Source organism: Lissotriton vulgaris, chromosome 9 (assembly GCF_964263255.1).
Source record: "Lissotriton vulgaris chromosome 9, aLisVul1.2, whole genome shotgun sequence".
NCBI classification, from domain to species: domain Eukaryota; kingdom Metazoa; phylum Chordata; class Amphibia; order Caudata; family Salamandridae; genus Lissotriton; species Lissotriton vulgaris.
Window position 1 is genome coordinate 985,846,256 of NC_141697.1, and position 24,101 is coordinate 985,870,356.

At 44.1% G+C, this 24,101-nt stretch overlaps 2 protein-coding genes across 3 annotated transcripts in view; one reads left to right on the plus strand and one right to left on the minus strand.

Annotated features, from left to right (window-relative positions):
* Nucleotides 1-24,101, minus strand: part of MRPS12 (mitochondrial ribosomal protein S12) — a 793,384-nt gene that overhangs the window by 154,343 nt on the left and 614,940 nt on the right. The window lies entirely within an intron of this gene.
* LOC147692676 (F-box only protein 27-like) overlaps nucleotides 1-24,101 on the plus strand; it is a 264,145-nt gene that overhangs the window by 107,246 nt on the left and 132,798 nt on the right. For both annotated transcript variants that reach the window (XM_086938854.1, XM_086938855.1), the window contains exons 4-6: nucleotides 13,721-13,859; nucleotides 14,277-14,736; nucleotides 17,642-17,753. In XM_086938854.1, coding sequence (XP_086794980.1) covers nucleotides 13,721-13,859; nucleotides 14,277-14,736; nucleotides 17,642-17,753 — 711 coding nt within the window. The remainder of the gene's footprint in view (nucleotides 1-13,720; nucleotides 13,860-14,276; nucleotides 14,737-17,641; nucleotides 17,754-24,101) is intronic.

Below are 24,101 nucleotides of genomic sequence, written 5' to 3' on the forward strand. Positions count from 1 at the left end.
TTGCAAGGCATGCGCCCTATGCATTGAAACTAAGAGCATTACCCACAACAACATCACCATTGATTTGAAAACATTGACGAACTGCAATAGTAACAGTGTGATATATGCCATTCTGTGCCCTTGTGGCCTTATTTACATTGGCCAAACCAAGCAGAAGATTAAAAACAGGATACTACAACACTGCAGCAGAATAAGATGTCAAACTGTGGGGGCACCCCTAGTGGACCACTTTCAGTCACAAAACCACACACCTGAATCTCTCAAATGGGTGGTTATAGAAAAAATCACGCTTGGACCCAGGGGTGGGGCCTTAGACTCTGTCTTAAATGTAAGAGAATGTAAATGGATGCAGCGCTTTAACTCCGTAAGAAATGGACTAAATGAACTTGATGCAACATTCTCCCAAATGGCTTTGATTGATTGTGAATAGCTCTAGGATCCTGATTTGCCATGTGAACATGTACACTGTTTTTGTATTACACCCCTATGGTGTCTGCATGATGGAATACTGAATATACACTGATGAGATTTTGCATGCCATTCAACTACTCAATGCTCAAGTTACAATTTGTGTTAAGAGTTATCACAGGCCTAGCATATCATAATGCACAGCTTGCTCAAGTATGTCGGCATGTTACTTAAAGTGTTTAAATGTTTGTATATGTATTACATACTTATCTATTTCTTCCTTAGACTAATGATAGACATGTCTAGGTAAGAGTCTCATACAAGACCAGCATCCACTCATTAGATATGGGGCCACACAGGATGGTATTAAGCGCTGTACGCTTTATCCCCCCATTAGATAAGAGTTGTAATTCTTTAATATAATCTGCCTATTAAACGCACTCGCGCCGGAATGGTGCCTTGAGCCGAAGGAGACCGCCTAACGCCTCCGATCTCGCACTTGTAAGACTCTCCCTTGGCAGTAGGCTCGCGCTGCCACCTGATTGGTCGGTTCCGCCGAGCCTCCAGGAGGTATTCAGCGTCTGCACCTCGCGGTTCACTCTCGATCGGGCAGCGCTGAGACAAGCACGGAGGAGGATTGAGTCCTGAGGACCCGATGTGCTTTACTCCTAAACAAGGTAATTTTCACGCTCCGACTCTACCCTGCTGGTAAAACAAGCTGATCCGACATGGATCGTTAGCCAGACGGTGTTTTTGATCATTTAAACCGCATTTAAGCCTGCCGAACTTTCTTCAGAAGTGTTCTGATAACAAGTGATATCTTTCCGTCCAGCAATGAGTATGTCGAACTGCATCCTTCCCAAAGGTGTAAGAGTCGATTAGACTGTGCTTTGCGTTTTTAACGCACAAATCTTGATCATTATGTTTATGTGGGGAATCTCAGTTTTACTAGGTCCTGCCACAACGACATCTTTTCACATCAAGATGTCTAATTGTTTTGTAATAAGGGTTTTAAATATCGACTTTGGTCTGACTACCCCTCCATATAATCAGACAAGATAACAACAACACACCCTTTTTCTTTTAATCTCCAGATTGATTCATAATATCCAGACGCGCCCAGACTTGAGACTACTGAACCTGTTGATTGGATAACCTATGATGCCCTAGTAAGTGTCCCCGGATGGTATCTCTTCGAGCATGCTTGCTCACAGTTTCATCCTAAGTTACCCAGTACCTCAATTCCCCTTTTAATACATTTTCAGGCTTTCTTACAACAACATGGAACCGACGCAGGTCCATCCCTAATAGGCCACTGGACGGCCCTATATGAAGTAAGAAGCCCACTTTTCACTCGAGTATTTGTAGTATCACAGTACCTTTTCGAAGTACCATTTCTGATTTAGTCTTCCTTAAAAATATCATTTCTTAGGCGCTCCTGCACATCTTTGTCCTGAAGAAGACCCCAGCTTGAGGCTTCAATCAACCCTTAACCCAGGGGGTCGAAACGTAGACCGGATTGTTTAGTACTTTCTTAACATAGGAAGCAACCCATCGAGTAATACAGATCCTATGCTAAAGAACATAACGGAACTAATGAACTATATTAGTCTGTAAAGGTTGCACTTGAAACCACTGTGATTGTAATAAGGTCACAACACCCTTTACCCAGTCCTCACCTCTACCCAACCACACCCAACCCACTTAACTGTCTCCCTTTCCTTGTCACTTCGAGCGCATTTTGTAAATATTCAACGTGTATTATAAACTTAAGAATTGTTTCCACAAGAACATTGCCTCATAAGAAAATAACTGAGACTTATGTCCTGATATCCTCACTTGATCCAATGAAGTAATTGGTATTTTTTCTTTCTTTATTGCTTGTGGTTTCCATTTCATTAGTGTGAATCACAATGTCACGGAAATGTTGAAATAAATGCTTTTGTATACTACATATTGAAAATTCTCGTTAAATAATTCCTTTGAAACTTTATTCATGATTAACTCTTGACTAGAATCTATAGAACCTGACCATCATACACGTACCTATGTTAACTGACCCAGGTCAGAGAGTTCTTAGGGTATACCCCATTGTAAACTCACTACACATTGATCCATGAGCATGTGAGTAGACACTTCGACTACAGGGTGCAACACGAAGTTGAACAGCAGACGCCCGTTTGGAACCCTACATTCATTATACCAAGTTAACATCTGAACACCCAGATAGCGTTTCAGATTACTTCATACCTAGCTCAACTTTCAGGCGGGTTGAGAACCTGTCATAACAGTACTTTGGAACTCTTCTAATGTGGTGCCAGCTCGCCAGGGACGTGACGACACTTGATGGGAATATCCTAATCCAAGATTTAGAAATAGGACTTACAACTGTCACACGTAATTTAAATAGAATACCACGGTGAAAACCGGCGAAAAATGGTGGATATGAACAATCACTGCTAAACATGGAGAAAGCTCGATTAGAACGGTTAACTTAAGATATGATTCTAGAAGTACGTCCTCGTGCAACTTATTTATTAACATATAAAATGCAAATTCTTTAAAATACGAGAGGGTTCCTGCATGTGAAGGCCTACATCTGCATGTACTAAAACAGAAGAGGGGAGTACCAACATGTTTTCTGCTAAACATCCAAAACAGTTCAGATATAGATCACGGAGCATAGCGAAAACACTGAATTTCTTTTACACGTGTATCCAATAAGAACAGGGCATTACACAATATCTTCATTTATTGAGTGAAAAAGTTGTGCATAATACGCACAGGCCTTATTAAATATTCCTGTTTATGAAAGTTGAATGTTTAGTTATGTTTACTGAAGAGACAACGGTATGAATAGTGTTTGTTTCTTCATCTGCAGTGCATTATTTAACCCCCTGATGAATGACTTCTAACCATAGCCCGAAATGCATTGGGGATTTATGATTCACAGTTTGTGCACAATTTGGAGGAAGCAGAGTTTATGATTAACACATAGGAGATGTGTTACAATCAAGAAACAAATGGGTCAAATTCCCTGGAAACAGAATAAAGGTGAACAGATAAGAGAAAATCGGCTAAATTAAATAGTAGTGGAATAATATCGGTTGACATGACATCTAAGAGGGTATAGATTCCCTGCCATGTCTGCATCCAACTCTGGTGATTCCGGGCAAATAAGATTGGCAGATGTGGTCAGATTGCCCACCTTAATTTTTTTTGTTGCCAAAGGACAATAGCAAAAACCATAATCTGAGATTATTGATATGGTGATGGACATTGTGACAACCGGGTTTTGACACATCAGAGCTACAGTCTTTTGAAGGAAGGGCGTAAAAATCTTTCGAAGGCAGGATTGGGTTAAATCAACATCATTCAGTTACCCAGTAAGATACTGGACATGCCTTGTGCCTGGAAGCATTGTTTGATAAACATGTCAAATATCAAATCGGACACGACAACAGCAAGAGCGCTTAGTTCTGCAGCAGCGACAACCTAAACCTTTTTGAGAAGCTAGAGTAGGGGGGACAGTTTCACTACAGAAATGCTTATCAACTTGAGGTACCAACTGCAGGGCTGTTGTCAGCAGTACTCCCAGCAGCTCCTACACAAGACAAGTTTCCTGCAAGAAGTCTGCGGCACACACAACCAAGATTCTACAAGATGGGTGTGACCTATTCGGCCCAGTCACTGTATTCCCCTGCAAAATCAGCAGGCAGACAAATCTCCACTTAATAAAGACATTGGCAAACTGACTTTAGATGCAGGGCCCAGGGCGGCAAAAGGGGGAGGGCTGCAAAAATGATGATTTTGTGAATCCCCTTGATAACGATCAATAGTTAAGGATTCGGAAGGAATAAATCTGAAGTAATGTTTGACAAAAAGCCCAAAACAGTGTCTGTCCTCCTCCGTGAAAAAACGATTGGAATGTACACCTTTCATTTCCGGCTGCTCGCATTCTTCCGATAGTCTCCCATTTCAGGGCAGTTTAGTGCCAATTTGAAGGCTTTCCGTCTGTGTCACACATAGACAGTTTTAAAATCAAAATATTGGATTCACCGAGAAATAACACCTGAATAGAGGGTTCCTAATTAGAAAGAAAATGAAGAGATGTGGCGATGTGAGGCCTACACAAATGTCCGCTCCGATTTATTCAGCTCTAAGTTCCAGGGGATCTCCGTCCATCCCGCTCACTGCAATTTCAAGTGCTGACCTCAGGGAGTGTTGATAGTGGAGGGGAGGGGAGGCTGACAGTGGAAATTGCCAGTGTGCCGTTCATAAGCAGATCCTATAGCCAGAGATAAGTAAACATGACAAAATTGCGGAGAAAGGGACCAACATTTCAGAGGGGGGTACGTCTGCCCAGCCCCTCACACTGTAAGAGAGGCCTTATTTACAAGGCAGCGTTAAGTGGCTTAACGCAGCCTTGTAAATAAGGCGAAGCCTCTATCGCCACAGGAACGTCATAAAAAGTGACGTGCCTGTGGCGATAGCGGCTTGTAAATCTGCTCCATGGTTTTCTAAATATTGTGGTTGAAGATTTAAACGTAATACCGTGGCACTTATGTGGATAGATCAGATAGGGAGCTCCCACAGCTGAAAGATTCAAATGAATACTTGTGAGTGTGATACTGCAATAACAAAGAATTACACCAATCCGAGGTAAAGCTACTACCATATGTGGGTCAGGTAAAGGAAGCAGTTTGGCAGTATGCAATACTCTTTGTCACTTAGATGCTTAAACAGCCGAGAATCTAGGGCATTCTATCACTATCCGTTTCATAAATTAAATCACCGGCTATCACCTTGCACCTGACCTCTCTCATGTTTCGTCTTCTCAGTGGACGCGATCATTTTACATCGGACATTCTCCTGATCACCCCTTAGTTGGAATGCCCTAAAATGACAACATCCTTGAACTGAAAGACAATGTGAGCCTTTAAAATACTATCTGTCCCCGGTGAAATTAATTTGTGGTCCTAGCGTGTCCCCGTGGGTACACGTTCACATGCCACCACCATACTGGAGTTTGTCACAATGTGGCACCATTTTTAGGCTCTGCTCTCAGAGGCCAAGCGGCTAGGGAAATGAAGGGCTACGTCGAACTGAAGCCATGGAATATGTTTAAGTGCTATTATATCCAGAGCTTGCCTAGGTCTGAAGAAAAAAATCCCAATATACATATGTAAACCTGTTCTACATCAATACTATTGTTGATGTGTTTTATTGTTTAATGTTGAATACAAGTTATTTTTATATCTAATGCATGAATCCTTCTAGCCTGGATGACAGGGGGAGAGAGTGAAGGTAGTAAAAGGGAGGGGAGCATTTTTCAATTCTTGCCTAGGGTGGCAAAACACCTAGAAACGGCCCTGTTTAGATTGATGGGTTCTAGATGTTTTATGAACTGTCACACTATAGAATACATCCAGGGACCTACACCTACTGCACCTCAAAGGAGTTCATTTCTATTTTTTTAAAAAAGCATTGGCATAGCCAATAGGTGTTGCCTTTGGGACCTTATAAGTATTTAGTTATGCAGCAGGTCCCATAGGCGAGACCCATTGGCTATGCCAATGCTTGCTTAATATTGGTTTGTTACGCATTTTGCAAGGTTGCTGGCAGCTCACAACACGAGCTATGGGTTGAGATGCCCCATAGCAGCACCTGCTGAGGTTAGATCTTCTTCAAGGAGTAGAACAAGTAGAACAATGAACTCAACTGCTGCAGTATGCAAGGTGTGTAACTAATGTGCTCCAGGAAAAGCAAAACACGCAAAATGAACAGAAACTGTTAATTTCATCGCTAGGAGAACAGGTGCGCTTTGAAAAAAAGACCGCCGACCCCCAGTGTGTACAAGTGTGTACTGAGCAGAGACAGTCTCAGCCAGAACAGCCACAGATGTACACAGAACAGACAGCCTACACGAAGAGAACAACTACAAGTGTGCACACAACACAGACCGTCCACCCCTAGTGCACAGAGCGGCGACTGCCTACATCAGGAGAACAACCGCAGGTGTGCACAGAACAGAGACAGCCTTAACAAAGAGAACAACTACAGGTGTACACACAACACAGACCGGCCACCCCTACCGATAGTGCACAGGTTTGCACAGAGCAGAGACCATCTACACCAGGAACACAGTCACAGCTGTACACAGAACACAGACAGCCTACACCAAGAGAACAACCACAGGTGTATACACAACACAGACCGCCCACCCCTAGTGCACAGGTGTGCAATGAGCAGGGACGGCCTACACCAGGAGAACAACCACAAACCAGCCACCCCTAGTGCACAGGTGTGCGAAGAGCAGGGACTGCTTACACCAGGAGAACAACCACAGGTGTACACACAACACAGACCGCCCACCCCTAGTGCACAGGCTTGCACAGAGCAGAGACCATCGACTCCAGGAGGACATCAACAGGTGTACACAGAACAGAGACCTGCCATTCCAAGTTCATGGATGTATACAGAGCAGGGACCACCTACATCCAGGAGAACAACCATGGGTGTGCACACATAACACAGACCACCCACCCATAGTGTACAGATGTGCAAAGAGCAGGGGCCGCCTGCACCTGGAGAAGAACCGCAGGTGTGCACAGAACACAGACCCTCCACCCCTAGTGCACAGGTGTGCAAAGAGCAGGGACAGCCTACATCAGGAGAACAACCACAGACTACCAACCCCTAGTGCACAGGTGTGCAAAGAGCAGGGACTGCTTACACCAGGAGAACAACCACAGGTGTACACACAACACAGACCGCCCAACCCTAGTGCACAGGTTTGCAAAGAACAGGGGCAGCCTACACCAGGAGAACAGCCACAAGTGTGCACAGAACAGAGACCACCCACCACTCGTGCACAGGGCGGTGTACACCAGGAGAACAACGCAGGTGTGCACAGAACAAAGACCACCAACCCCTAGTGCACAGGTGTGCAAAGAGCAGGGACCGCCTACACCAGGAGAACAACCGCAGGTGTACACAGAACAAAGGCCACCCACCCCTAGTGCACAGGTGTGCAAAGAACAGGGGCCGCCTACACCAGGAGAATAGCCACAGGTGTGCACAGAAGAGAACCCCGCCACCCCTAGTCAGCGGGTGTGTACAGAGCGGACGGTGTGATTTCCGAGGGCAGACAGTTTACCCAGTGGTACAAGTGTGTGTAAAGCGAAGATACTCCAATCCTGAGAAGGGTGGACATCTCTGCGCCGGAGGGGAACCGGTGTGTTCAGAGAATGTACGGGTCATTCAGGCGACAAAAATAAGCAGGCGCGTCGTGCTCTCTCAATGTTTGTGGTTATGGCGAGTCACAGAAATGGACAGCCTATCATTGTTTCAAAGGCGAAATAGCGGCCTAAAGTCCCACTTTTAAAGTCATACACATCCAGGTGTACTATTTACCTGCCTTTCTAATTTACATCTGCAACACAACGTGTCACGTTAAATGAGTGATCTACAAGCGCCAAGCGCACATCCCTAATCACTGTAGTGCATCAGCCAGTCAGGGAGACGCAGCAACGATTAACAATCATTAACAGCCTGACAAGGGGACTCCGCTGCACTGTTTGGGAGGAGGGCTGGATGTAAACATTAACAGACGAGGACGCACAGCCAGGGGAGTGATTACGGAGCTCTCCCGGGGTACACCGTGCTACCCCTCCACCGAGCACTAGAGGCAGGCAGTACTCATAGCAGGCATTGAGGACCAGAGGCATACAGTACTCACAGGCCCTACAACCTGAGGCCTACTATACTCACAGGTACTGAGGACTGTACTCGCAGGTATTGTGGATCAGAGGCATATGGACTCACAGGTACGAAGGACCAGAAGTATACTGTACTCGCAGGTATGGAGGACTACTCACAGATACGGAGGACCAGTGGCATAGGGACTCACAGGTACTGAGGCACTGCACCAGAGTGATACTGTCAGGCCCGGCTCCAGGAATTTTTATTTGGGTGGGCCAAGGGTGCATTTGGGTGGGCCACTGCGTGCTCGATTTGTTGCATATATTTCTGGGCAGGCCTCCTTCAAGGCCCTCCTTTGTCTCTTCTTAGTCTTGCAAGGCCCAGTAAAACACACTCTTTTCCAAATCTCTTTCTAAATATTATCACTCTCAAAAAGTGTTTTTTCCATGTAATGTTCCTTTGATGGGAAGAGGAGGTTTCTGAGGTGGGAGTATCAGGCAAGTGACACTTCTCGGGCTCCCTCTGTGCGAGCCTTGAGGGAGAATCCCTCTTCGTTACTACCTCCACCTGACCCCGGACTCTGCAACACACTCACTTACAGGCTTGAATATCCACTACTCCTCTCCAGTGCACATTATGTCACAGCTGACCTCGGACCCCAGCCCCATATCAGGCACCATTGGCCTCCACTTTCATTTTGCCCGGTAAAAACATTAGAAAAATCACCTTCAAACTTAAAACATTGAATATAGCAGTACATGTAATTAGCACACTCTTTAAAGTATGTTCCACAGTAGCCCTTATGACCTGACTGCTAATTAAATAAACAAAAACAGAAAGGCCATGACAGGCCCACCTTTATCGCTGATGCAAAAGTTTTATTTGGCGCCACACCAATAACCTCTTTCTCCTTAAATAACTTTACTACCACCTTCCGAAAGTGCCCCTCATCCCTCCATGACCCCCCTATTGACCTCCTCCTCAGATTTCCTCACTGCCTCACGCCACAAGTGCCCCTCATAGCCCCATAGCCCCTCCCCCTCATGACCGCCTCCTTGGAGACCAGTACCCCCTATCTCTCTGTAGCCCCTCCCACTCATGACCTCATCGTCTGACTCCCTCACTACCACCCTCCACCAGTGCCCCTCATCTCTCCCCCTCCACCTCATGACCTCTTCCTCGGATTCCCTCACTGCCACCCTCCACAAGTGCCCCTCATCTCTCCATAGCAACTCCCCCTCATGACCTCCTCCTCGGACTCCCTCACTGCCACCCTCCAAAAGTGCCCCTCATCGCTCCATAGCCCCTCCCACTACCACCTCCTCGGATTCCCTCACTGCCACCCTCCAACTGTGCCACTCCTCTTTACGTGGCCCCTCTCTCATATGCATTTCATTTGTTGTATAGTGCTACTCATATCAGTGTAGTGTGTGTCAGTATTTTGCATCACACACGCATTATACAGAGACAATGAATGATACAAGTATGTAAATCAGTCTATAGGGAATGTCACATAAGCCAATGAGGATTACAAGTTGTATGAATCACATACTGGTGGGTGGGATATGTTAAGAGGGTTTGGTCTGGGGAAACAAAACCTTAGGATTTAAAGAGTATTCCATGGGGGTCAGCTTTACTGATAAAAATGTATATCTGTCCAAACATACTCATTTTAGCAACATTAGAATAACGAAAGACTGGGGAAGTTCTAACTATATCACAAAACAAAAAATGTGAAGTACTAACCATTCATGTTTGTAGGCAGCTCTTAGATGACAGTTCATAGGTCACTGTCCTACGATACGATTGTAACTTCTGAACTGCAAGTAACACATGGGTCTCTGTGACAAACGCAGTAACCCACTGAGCTATCCAGATACAATACAGTTCATCTGCATTTAAAAACTACTAACAGACAATTGATTGCTCTCCAGAATGTTCATTAATCACCAGCGTTATCTGGGCATTTTGTAATGTCTTATTGTTGTCCTGCACGGCCATGATCAAGATAAGAACCGTTCAAATGAAGCACACACACGAAGTCCTGCTGGGCCTGTGCCGATTTCAAAAAGAAAAAAATGTAGCAACACATTCTCTTACCTACTCCATTAGTCAAACTTTGTGTCACAGCCTGATGTGATAAGCCACTGCAGGGGTTAGGAAAAGGGACTACGAATAAATAAATTTCTATTCGCCTGAGCTGCGTAGAAAAAGAACGCAGCAGGACAGTAGGCAAAGGTTACCAAAGGTTACCAGTGTCAAAGAAAGGATTCGTCACCTTTCCCCATGCCGAGATGAAGGGGTGAAAAAAGTAAACAAAGCCTCGCCTGCCTTCAGCCCTCACTACTGTGGGCCAAGGCTACTGTTTGGGTGGGCAGGCTTATATTTGGGTGGGCCTGGCCCACCCGCTAGAACCGGGCCTGGATACTGTACTCACGGGTAGTGAGGACCAGAGGCATACTGTACTCACAGGTACTGAGGCACTGCACCAGAGGGATACTGTACTCGCAGGTAGGGAGGACCAGAGGTATACTGTACTCACAGGTACTGAGGACTGTACTCGCAGGTATTGTGGATCTAAGGCAAATGGACTCACAGGTACGAAGGACCAGAAGTATACTGTACTCGCAGGTATGGAGGACTACTCACAGATACGGAGGACCAGTGGCATAGTGTACTCACAGGTGCTGAGGCACTGCACCAGAGAGATTTTGTTCTCGCAGGTAGTGAGGACCAGAGGCATACTGTACTCGCAGGTACTGAGGCACTGCGCGCCAGAGGGATACTGTACGCACAGGTACTTAGGACCAGAGGCATACTGTACTCACATGTATTGAGGGCTGTACTCACAGGTCCACTGGTTCACAGGTATGCTATACTTACACGTACTGAGGACTAGAGGCATACTTTACTCACAGGTGCTGGTACATACTGTACTCACATGTACTGAGGCATACTGTACTCACACCAGTACTGTGCACCGAAAGGATACTGTGCTCACCGAGGCTTAGTGTACTGAAGTCTGCACTGAGCATTAGAGATGGACTTTACACACCCTGTGCTGAACAGCAGAGACACACTGTACTCACAGCTGTAGTGAACACCGGAGAAATATGGTGCTCACGTGTATAAGCAAGAGAAAAGTACTTTAAACATCCTGGTAGTGAGCAGTAAACACCAGGGTCGTGCAGTGCTCTAACCTGCACTGAACAACATCACAGATGTACTGTGTGCTCACAACTGTTCTGCCACCAGACACTCTGTAGTCGGAGCTGTAACCTCCATTTCATGATGGCGACCTGAGTGACCTCCCCTGATGTCACGCATCCAGGTAGAACACGCTTTCTTCCCTATTGAGTAATAGACCCTTCTTTACGCACGTAAATTGCTCCTACTGTGAGAACCCGGAATGATCCATAAACGGGTTAAGGCGAAGGTGGCGGACATGAAGGGTGACAGGTCGCCAAAGTGCCTTGGGCGACGTTCACGTGTCACAGAAGCCAGGGTGCACTGGCCCGTCCCAAGAAGTGTCCAGACGAGCAGTGCTACGCGGCACACACGCCCATTCCTCACAGCCATTGCTGAACACTAGAAAAACAGGAAGTGCTAAGAGCACAGGTCTGTGCAGAGTGCTAAGAAAGACCTGGCTCCAACATCCTTCCCGCCCCAGGCAAGGAAAGCGGGGCTGTGTGATCTGGAGAAGCAGGGGGAATGTGTAAAGGCAAGGCACCCGAGAGCGAGCCAGGAAGTGGCATAGGCACAGAGTCACAAAAATAATAAATAAATAAATGTACTCTCCCTCTCTCACACACTCACCCAGACACACACACACACAAGTTTGGGACCTCACATTTCCAAGTATTTGCAATTCACAATGATTTGCCACAGAATTTTTCAGACATACTTCAGGGCAACATTTGTGAATGGTGTACAATTGGGTGTATATACATGTATAACTTTCTTTTTAAAAAAATTAAAAGGAAAGTATTTTGCCCTGTGGATGAACTTTTTTTTTTTTTTACACCTCTCTAATTTTTTGGGTGCTCCATTGTCACCCTGGAAAGAGACTTACTCCTTCCCTCAACAGTGGAAAATGTCTATTCCCAGGAGAGGAATGGATCAGGAAAAAACAATTGTAAATCCCTATAAATAAGAAGCATTTGTGAGAGTCCAGAACGCCTACGGCTGTTGACTTAATCACAAAATGATCCTGTTGAGTAATCCTTTTACAAGTGTAAAACCAGCCTTTGAGAGTTGCTTGAGTTCGTTCACACTTACAAAAGTGGCTCTTTGTGAGTGTAAACCAAACCGAAATGCGAATCGGGCCCAGCATGGAATGTTCAAGGTGAGCAAAGTAAGGACTGAGGGAGGAGTGAGTCCAGCACAAATGGCGTAGCAGGAACACATTGTGAGCACGGAGGGAGTAGTGAGAGTGTGGTACGAGGGCCGTAGCAGGGAATGTTCATGGTGAGCTAAGGCAAGAAATGAGGGAGGAATGGTGGACATCGACTAGATTGAGTCTGTGAAAGGAAGGTGAGGTATGAGTGGAGAGAAGGCAAAATGAAAACCAAGGTGGCGAAACGGTTGAGGTGTGGGTTTGGGAGGAGAGGAGTAACCACAATAGTAGGAAAATCAAGGTGGAATGCAGTAGAGGAATGGATGCAAAAAGCAAAATGGGGATGAAGGAGAGGTAAGGAAAGTGAAAGGAAAAGAGAGAAGGTGCTGGCATTGGGGGGGGGGGGCTATACGGAGAAAGGAAAGGTGAACAAGCATCGAAAAACAAGCGCGGCCCCACTGCCGCGAAAGTTTGTTGTGAGAGAGAGGGGAGCAGGAGGTGAGCCCGCGGGTGGTCTGCTGCTCATTTTCAAGCACTGTACTCGTGCTTGTGGCACGCCGCTGCTCGCTCCCGCAAGGTGGATGCCGCCACAAGCACGAGTGTGTGCTTGAAAATGAGCAGAGCGATGGCTAAAGGGCCTCCTTTGCACGCATGCGCGCTGCATAGGTGAGCCCTAAAAAGGGAGTAGTACAACAGGTACCTTATACCCAGTGAAATACTGATTTTATTCCCATTTTTTCCTTGTCAAGAAGAAATTAGGCGAATTGAGACAGATCCTAGCCAGTTAAACAGGAAGTAATCATTTTGCATTGTAACACAAAAAAGCACTCTGCTCCACAATCCGAAAGGTTTTTTGACTTCCTCAGATCTCCAAGATTCTCCTAAATTCTCATGCATGTCAGACCATGAGAGTTGACACCTGAAGTGGCTGGCCACCACTGCCATTTAAGATCCTTCCATTGGGTGTTGATTCGCCTCCTTGAATTTTCATTCACAAAATACGTGGGCTTGGTGGCTGCATTTTTTTTCTTAGCAGATTATTTTCAAACTGAAAATGTTTTCAACTAAAATGACTTCAGAGTTCCTGCATGAATGTAGAGATAATTAAAGGTTTAAGAATGTGTTTTTTTGACAGGATTTGTGGACCTCCCATTTAATGCCCAATCTCTGTAGTAAATTGAGTAAAGTTCCTCTCTTACAGCTTTCAACACTTTCCTGACTGTTTGCACATTACGGAGAGCTGCTTCTAACACTCATCTACTTATTCCTAAGGTTTGCTCCGCATCCAGAGTTTGGAGGCAAGTACAAAATACATGTACAGCTAATGTCTACGGGCCGAAGGCGAGTGATCGATGAGTTTGAAGAAGGTCCACACACTCTTCCCAGAGATAGCCATCGCAGATATCGTGAGGTATTTTGTGTTACCTAAAAGGGTGCATTTCTCAAGAGTTGTTAGCAGCCAGGGAAATAATCAAATACTTTAATATAGGTTACACTAATCAGAGGGTTGCGTTCATCAGAGGAAATGGCCAGCATGTACAGAAACAAATTTAGGAAATGTATTGAGGGATTCAAGAAACCATATCCAATCTAAGGCTACAAACAGGCAGCTGTCAACTCCTGTGTAACCATAGGAGACCATCAGCAGGTTTGAAGGTGATAATTTGTAGAATAGAGGCGTTTCTTAATTGGTTTTATTTATAGTTAACACAGACCCATGTGTGTCTATCAATTTGAAGATCTGCTGGTCAAGAACAGATATAAGGAAGTGAGATGTGAAAGGATGCGACTTCTTTTCTTCAGTTAAGATTTTGTCTTTTCTATCCAGGTTTCTCACACATTTAGACACTATGGCCCTGGAGTGCGTTTTGTGCATTTTCTGCACAAAGGAAAGGATGTTCTTTACTGGCGTGGGCACTATGGGGCAAGGATAACAAAGTCATCGGTCATTGTAAAGTCTGGGGAACTTCTTGGAAGCCAGCCGTCAAGACTCTTAGTATCAGCTAGAAACGTTACCTTCTGGATGGACCTAAATCCACTAATGGATGAGCTGCTTCTTCACGTGCTCAGCTTTGTCCCTGCGCAGGATCTGTTGTTGCACTGTAGGTGTGTCAGCCGAAGGTGGCGCGGTCTAGTGGACACACCTACCTTGTGGATTCTGAAATGTAAGCGAGAACAGCGTTTGGAGCTTTTGGATGCATCAAGACTACAGCCGGATATACCGTGGGGTCGTGTGTATGTAAAAATGCCTTTCTCTCGGAATCTCCTGAGTAACCCTTGTGGACAAGGTAAGGAGTGTACAGGTGGCATAGTTAAAGTACGTGCCATTGTGCTTAAATTTTCTCTTTTGCTACAGTGTTTTGTAGTATGTAATTTGGAGGTTTTATTGGAGCTTTGGGGTGCTTTCCTGATGAAACACTATAAACATTCAATTCAGTCTGTAATCCTCATGAAATCAGTGCATTTCCTACTACATTCTGAGTTGATTTTTAAACGATGTAACAAATTGTTCTAAACAATTTCAGAAATACTTTGAACCACTGCACATTCAAAAACTATGATACTAAATAGTTTGAACCCTCAATTATCTCAAACTAATTGTATTGTGATAGATAAACCTGTTTTTTTTTCTTTTTTTTTAAAGAAAGCACTATATTTTAACAACTGAAAACAGTGCCTCTGAACTCATGCTATGTCTTTCTTTTGGTTGCCACTTGCTTTAATCTTATTTATGATGTGAGTTAGTTTGATCAGTGTGACTCCAAAGGAAATAGAAAAAGAATGCATATGCATACTAATAGTGTATTAAAAACATAATCCTTTTAATCACTTACTGCAGTTCTTGTTCAATAGCTTTCGTTATTGCTGTCTATACTCTGGTTCTAAAACTAAATTAAGTTGCAGTAATATTTGTAATGTGCCCCCAAAGTTTATATTCCTATTCCATTGTCTAGTGTGTTCAAGACATGAGGCCATAGTTTCACATTACTGCTGCTAGCAGACTGTGAATCGTCTCTTCATCTAATCCGCTACCAAATGTGAAATGGCGTTATCTAATCATTTAAATACTTCCATTAAGTACACTTTTGTGTCCAAGCTGTCCATAAGGTGCAACTCCGTAGTAAACAATTGTCGTATTGAAGAAAGAGATCCCATAACTCTGATACGTCAAAAAATCTGGACGGAACTTAACTATCAAACCTAGACAAATATTAATTGCTTTAAAAATCCAAATGAACAATTGATTTGCAAACAAAATCAGTGAAAACTCCTTAAAGCAAATTAAAAGGCCAGTAGTTCACTGGAATATAAATTAGCTTGAAGTTCATTGTTTTACTTTTTTTTAAAGTTTCAGCTCTCTACTTTAAGGTATAGAAATGCAGGTCTTCTGTGTTCTGTAACACACCTTGACACCAGAGCAAGTAGAGTTACCCTATAAAAAAATGGAATAAAACAAATATTTGGATTTGGATCCCTGATACACTATACCTGTACTATTGTTATAGTTTTGATTAACACCCTTGTCTATTTCTAAATGGAAGAGCATTTATAGCGAATTATATTGCACCACCATATGCAAGTTAATATTTAATTCAATATTTGACTGGTTTATAGAGTGCATGAAATAGTAAAAGTCATACATGCTTGTGAATTTCATATTCGTCTCTGAAAATTCTAAATTGTAGGTAGTAACCTGTGTGCTAAGTAATCAAAACACTCTTATTTGCAGCATTTCTTAATTAGTTGTCTATAAAACTATTTAATAAACATGCTTCTTATTAAGCTCATATTCATCATGTTTCCAACTTGCTTCCTGTTTAGGTAACAGTTCTACCATCCCACCTCTGTTTGGTGAGATGTCTCACTAACACTCCGCATTAGGTGGCCTTCGCGCAAGTATTGCTGTAGATCTTCCGTTCAGTTCCTCCTCCCTACGGTGCACCTTCAGGTCCTCTAACTGGGTCACATAAGACTGCTGTAGAACTGATGGTGGTCAACTCCGATCCAAACGGCTTCAAAGCCTGCCCAGCTCTGTAAGCAGCTCCTCTGAAGCCCTTCTGTATTGCTCCAGCACTAGTGTCAACTCCACTCTTGGAGTCCATACCAGATTCGTTTATCCCTTTCTCTAAGGCACTCCCTTTCTGGCCAAAGCAAAACAAAAAGTGCAGCCTCTTTCAAGATATCACCTTGTGTGAGGCACTACCTTGCCCCAAAGGTTCTTGAGACAGGATGAGATGTTTGATTTGCATTCAGATACTGTTTGGATGTCTTCCATTGTTCTAGACTGTGGTGGTGTTAACAATGGAGCAAGTACATTCCTCTCCACTTATAACAGTGATTCTGGCCACTGCTTTGCATTACAGCATGCTCTTAGACCGGATACCTTCTCTGAATTAGATTTAGATTGTTCATCTGCCCCTCCAGCTGAGGAGGTTGCCTTTCACAACAGTAATCTGAAAAGACGATGAAGCTTTGATACCTTTTCTTAATTTGAAGGAACAAATTTTACTATGCGGACTGAAATCCTTCAGCCTTTCTCTTCCTCCTCTAAGCCTCTGATACCCATAATGAGGGTCTTTTCCACCGTACGGACGTGTCTTTGAATGGCTCCACTTGGCTATGTGTAGGCGCTGTGCCCTCTTGTCCCCTTTTATTCTAATGCTTCTACCTGGGAGGGTTGCTTGCCGTAAAAGTACAAACACTTTGTTTTCTTAAGTGACCTATGCCTGTAAAAAAGACATTGCACTTGATGTGGGTTCTGGTATTGGTACATTGGTTACAAACTGGGCATTTGTAGATCTTGTTGTTTTCTGTGCATAACATTAAGAAATGGGAATTTGCAGGACAACCCTGCCCAGTTATTGAGAACTCTGTCTAGATGCAACTAGTATCAATATAAACGGTGGTTCTGTCGGGTATAAGCCTGGTTGCTTTAAATCATATATAAATGTTACAAATCTTACAACCTGTGCCTCGTCATATATACATTAATTGAGGTTATTTACAAAGGATAAATCGATAAATGCAAATCCAAACCAGAAAATGCAACTAGTATACAGCATTATTAGCTTCAAGGTGTTGATAAGTAATGTGCATTGACAGTGTTGCATATGTAAATTCTCAAAAGTCACGAAAGCTTCTACATTATGAATAATCTTGCTCTCTACAGCTGATTCCGTTTGTGTTTTACAGAAGGAATGCGCTATTGGGATGCTAGAAATGGTGGGCGCGACTGGAAGGTGGAGGATAACCGCGTACACCTGAATGGTGCAGAAGCACAGACCTGTTTTGTTTCAACATATTTGTAAGTAAACAGTAAACCATCATAGAGACAAGGTGACACAGAAGGACTCGTCATTGTTTGTTTGCCACCCTATTTTTAGGCCGAGCACTCAAGACCTCTTGTATATACTTTAGTATTACTATTTACTTATATATGTATGTACTTTGTGGGCTCTGGAGATCAGCTTCCACTTAGGATTTTTTTTTTCTGTTCAACTGCCGTTATTTAACTGTTTTGATAGAAAACGACCGGCAGATGTCAATAAAATACCAGAATTGCTTTCTGCTGAGGGACTTTCTTATTTAAATTTTTCTGGCAACTGCCTCTATTTAACTTTCTTGATAGAAAACGACCGGCAGAGGTCAGTAAAACACCAGAATCACTTTAGCCTTCCCTAGATTCTAGTTCATAGAAATTCTCTTCCATGAGCACCCGTAGACAAAAATATGTTTTCAAATCTTGTATTTTCAGTGATAGGACCACCGAAGAACCTGATTTTATATTAAAAACCGCTTTGGACTGTACAATTTACAGCTGAAAGGCAACACTTCTCTCCATGTGTTCCCATACCTGGCGTATCATGCAGTTTGGTGCTTACTTTCCTTCCATGTTAAAGAACAGTAGATGTTTCAGCAACCAGGCTAATAAGCTGCATAGCTAAAAACATATAAGGTTCCAAACGCGAGACCGATTGCATTGCAAATGCTTGCTCTAAATGATGGTACTCTAAAAAGAAAACATGAATCAAATTCTCTAGTCTACACCAAACCTAAGTAGCTATTGACAAATTACAACCACCACTGGCACACATTGTCACCCTGTCTGCAGATGCTTGACACCTGTTTTCTGTCCGTCTGCGGAGGCTATTGACACAGCCTCTAATTTCTAAATTAAAATGACTTTAAGCTTCAAGTCAAAAACGCCCAAACAAATTGTCCTCTTTCCTCCTTAACTTGGGGCTAGATCTACAAAGTGACAGCAAATAGCTGTTTCCTATAGAAAACCATTGCTCAAATTGGAAAAATCTTTCTGATTTGCACAGTGATATTTGTAAGCGATACCAAATTGCAATTAGGAGGGTGTGCTCCTTCCTGATTGTATTTTAGGTTGGTATTTGTAAATGATTTGTGACCGAAGTTGTGTTTGTGAACCATTGACCAGTAATGAGTACCTCAGAGGAATTAGTAATTGATTTCATAGGGCACCTTCCGTTTTGTAACCTGTGTCTGGCAACCTTGGTGTCATTCTTCTACCCCCCCCCCCAGTATATTCTTAATTGTAACACTTTTTATATTTATTACATCCAGGTTTCTTTCAGGAACACTAGTTGCTTTTCAAAGAAAAGTTTCCTGTTTGAGAAGCAAACGCAGACATGGCACTCTGTTGTTTCTTGCAGGTTACCATCTCTGTGTTTGTAGCCAATCATAGGAAGGCGCACATACCATTCTGCTCAATTATTACTCATTAGGCAGATTGTTCTGTGATCTCGTGTGGAAGAAGATTTTGCAACGTGACCAATAGGTACATATGTTGCATCTCAAATTCAGAGCCAAGTTGCACCGTCGATCACATTTTACAACCTGTCTCTTCGTACTTCTGGTCCTTAGCCATAAAGGAGGTGATCTGGTAAGGGGTTATCTCTTGGAGGTGAATAACCACAATGTAATCGAATGCAATTCTTTCTGTACAGTGAACCAGTCATGAAGTGTGCTAATAAGTAGGAGTTAAGTTGCTTGATGATTCATATTTCAAAGTACTGTTTCCTTAAGAAAATTGAATTCTCAGATTTTCCTATGCTAAGTGTGAGAGGTAACCGTCACACCTGTAAACAAGCTTCACAAAAGGTTCTATAACTGCATCCCACATTTAAGCCTTGTGTAAGTTGTCTGTAGCAGATACCCAATCTTCAAAGATGTTAAACAGGTTACCTTATAACTCAAGTGATGCTAAGGTAGTCGAGAGACAACAGCATCTCAGGGGAATCCTACCTGACTGCAGATGGAGCTTTTGTAAAGGAATAAACTGCATTTAATTATTTTATGTGTGGATGCTTAATACTTCATCATTTTGGCGATGAGCGAAAATATAATCCAATATACGCTTCAACACTATGTAAACCGGTATTGTGGTTTGGTTCATTGGTGTTTTTTCTTTAATTAAAGAATAGTGCCACCCATTAAACAGATCTATATTGTCACTACTGAGCATCTTAATCTCTGTGTGCAGCAGGAGATTGTGGTGGCTCGTTATCATTGGACTCGTTTATGTGTTAAAAATGTTTTTTTAATTTTATTCATAAGTGTTTTTCGTGCATCTTAGTGAATATTTCGAAAAACATTTTTTTATGCATTGGGTCAAGGTGAAACTGTTTACCTCATCACCTGTGTGGATTTTCTAATTCTCAACTTATTTATGTGCACACACTTTTCAAGTTGTTAGTGACTGCAAGACTGTATCATCACGTGACTTTCTGGTGCAGCGCACAAACCGTGTGACTCAAGATAAGCTATTGGCACTTGCTTCCTCACAATATATCAAATGTAAATTACCCACAACTGTTGAGACTATGTGCAGCATCACATTTGACCAAATTCTTCTGGGATTCTCTACTACACCAAGGATCTTCCTGCTCCTTTCAGGTGAACGCCAGGACACACTGTTTCTGTGCATTACCGACTGAAGGTTATATGAGTGTAACTAGCATTAAGTAATTGAGATTTTGAAATTGTGTACATTTTTGGCTGTTCTTTAACGCATTAAACCAACACAGCGGAGTCATTTCACTGGATTGGCTGTAATTGAAGCCTAACAGCATTCTGGGTTAAGCTGTTAGTTGGGTATAAATTAGTTCTTTTACTTATTTTGATTGCATACTGCAATAACAAAGTCATATTATCAGTCATTGAATTAAATGTAATTGCATTGAGAATAATTTTGGTATATGTAAAGGGCAAAAGAAAAATCCTATTGGTATTATACTTAGTATCACATAAATATATGCTTCTGTTATTTATTTATTTTGTGTTTGTGTGGCTTATCACATTTTCTATACAGGTAGGGTCAAGCATCAGATTGGGGGCTGGCGAGTACATAAAGAATTAACGATTTAATATTCTAAACGTGAAACCATTTTTGCAACGTCATGCAGAATATAATGCCTCATCCATTTTTAGGTCGAGCCTGGGAACACGCATCCGAAGGATGCGGTCCAGGTGGAGAACTATAGCTAGCTGACTCGGGGGAATGAAGGACAAGAAACTGCCACGCGCTTCTCTCCAGCTGGATTTCACTGCGTGCACGCTCACCCAGACTCACGCATGCGCACATACACATACACAGCCACACGCATACACAGGCCCGCCCCCGCACCTACACACACACTAGCGCACCTACACGCACACACAGAGACCCCCCCACACACACACCAGAGCACCTACACACACGCACGCACACATACAAAGACCCCCTCCCCCCCGCCGCCGCCGCCCCAATCGCACACATACACATACACACACACACACACCAGCACCGGACCCCACTCACCGGCTACGCAGGATTTCTCTTCTCTGGGGCGGCCCCGGGGCTCTCCCTAGCTCACGGGAGCTTCGGGCCACGGGAGGACTCGGCTTCTTTGCTCCATCCCGGCGGGCAGCCAATCATTGCCCAGCAGCAGGCGGGACTTCCTTCTTTCTTCTGGCCCGGCCTACGTCTTCTCTCCCGTTGCCTGGCTTCCTGCCTCAGGGGTCCGCCAATGGCAGCGCGGCCCCGAGCAGGGAGGCGGGCACAGCGTTTCCTCTGGAATCCCGGGCCCGTCGGCGGTGATAATTTATTTGGGGACACAACCTGCATTAGAGTTGTTTGCCAATATACATTTATTTTATGCCTCAAGTGTACTCTGAGGCCGGGGACTGGGAAAGGGCTGACTATCGTGACACATTTTCCTTGCGAGCTGGACACTATCTGCTGTGACTCGAAAAATAACTCACACTGAAACTGTGCAAGAAAATCACTAGCGCAACAATGCTCCCCTTTGTTATCCCTCCAGTTAATGCTGGTTAACCAATTACTTTACCAGACTGTGGGGCCCCTGACTCAATCCAAACACACTTTTAAGAATGGGTAATTTCAGAGGGCGGGATAGGCTGCGAGTAAACCATTCGCGCGCTGGAGGGAGGGAGCCATATGTTACCCACACAACATAAACCATGTGACGTTTCATAAATCCACGGCGTCTAAAAAGGCTGTCCGTGAGTGGCTGACCAGCCTGCATCATATCTGAAAAAGTCATTAATAAGCCCCGTCTGAAACCTGAGATGCGGACTGTACGTTACCGCGTCTGGGACAAGGAGAGGATGTTTGGTCTGCACTAAACTAAAGGGGGCGGGAGGGGGAGCGAGAGGCGGTGAAGGGAAATACTGCGGGAGGAGAAAAGTTCAGAGCGAGAAAACACACGCGAGAAAAAAATAACAGAACCACTCTGCCGAGCCTGGACTCTGTGCTTCATGGAGGGCTAAGCATGCCTTGAAGAGCGAAGCATGCCCTGCGTGTAAAACTACCTGATCCAGGCGGCTTGTTTCATCCCTGCATCTGCTCGACGTTGAAGGATAAAAGGTCAGTCACTGCCAGTGGCTGGTGGGCACCCTTGGTGGGTGGGCAGCGGGCACCGTGTGGTCTAAGAAACAAAAGCAGTTTCCGCAGAGCGAAGAATTGTATTTGCCCAGACAATGTGCCCTGATTGACTGTGGTGCCTTTGTGATGGAAAAGTTTGCTGGCTGGAAAATGTCTTATTTTTGCTTACTTTGTGAAACATTGGTTCCTCTCACTGTCTGTTTGTGGTGAGATGTACTTTTGGGGGCGCCCTTGCTCCCCCACAGGTAGCGAACCGAAAACGCAGTTAGCACAATAGGGAACGGATGTGCGGTGCTTTAATGCGTCTGGTGTGAGTTCCTTGCAGCACTCCGAGTCCTGGGTATTCTCCAGTTGTTACCGGCGGGGAGGGCACGGCCAGAAGAGGGCATTGTCAGAACGCTGAGAGAGTCCTGCCAATAGACGCCGCGGTCCCCTGTGCCCTCAGAGGGGGTAGGGTCGGCTCTTATAGGGCGCTGATGTTTTATGGCACGTAGTTTTGTCCTCATCCGTGAAACCAGCGCTTAATAGGACGGAAGCTTACAATACCTCGCGCTCGTGAGCTGTTAGTGACACATTCCCGAAAGAATGATTACAGGGTGACACAGAAAAAGACAGGGTATTAGCACTACTCGAGGAAGCGTTTAGAGAAAGAAGCACGCGCTTAGAGGTTTAAAGTCTTTAATTAATGAGCACTAGAGATTATGTAGTTATCGAGACTGGTCAAATGATGTGAATAAAAAGCCATGGCCGGTTAAGGGCAGTTCCCTACTCGCACTGCATTGGTAAAGTCCCAACTCTTAAATGACTCTCACTTTATCCCCCTTAAATAAATACGTTGAGCATTATTAAGAAGGGCACGTGGGAAGACAAAATTAACATGTCACCCATCGGGTATTGGAAGGACCTGCCAGGAAACAGGAAAGAACAGCAGAATATGTTCTATACACTCTATGGAATAATCTAAAATGTGACCCCGCAGTACCAAAGACAGAAATGTATTTTTTCAAACTGAGAAAAAAAATCAAGTACATTGTAAACCCACTAATTTGGCAGTGAATGAACAGAGGCGGGGTTTGCCACAGGTGTTGAGCACGTGGGCCAGAGAAAGGATATCCAGTGTCCGATTTCAAGTACCAAAGGTTTTAAAGGAACATTAATGAGAAGCCCCCAAATATCAGGGTGTGAACCAGCTGCGGGAATTCAGTTGAGATATTTCACGCTATTATCAAGATATACATCCCTGAGAAAGAAAGCCGGTGCCACTAGAATTCCAGGGATAGCTTTAGGATGAGTCACTGAGCTTTTGTCAGCCAATCAGATCGAAAAGTATATGAGTTTCTATACAGACGATAAACTTTCTAAATAGTTCAACAGATTGAGCGTCGAGTCATAATTGGCAAATGGTCCAGGTTGTGTGTAACTCTTACTCCTGGCTTAATCTTAACTACCAGCACTTTGCACTCTGGGATCCATTGGCCACGCTTCTGATGGGGCAAGGGTGGGTGGGTATCCTCAACACATGTTGGGTGGTCGGAGCAAGCACCTGGCAGTAATATATAGAGTGAGGGTCAAATGGTATATGCTGTAGCCTGCAACTACATCCGTCCGTCCATCCATCCATCCAGCTATCAGTACATCCGTCCATCCATCCATCCGTCCGTCTTCCCGTCCGTCCATTCATCCATCCATGTATTCGTCCGTCCGACTTTCCATCCATCCAGCCATCTATCTGTTCATCCA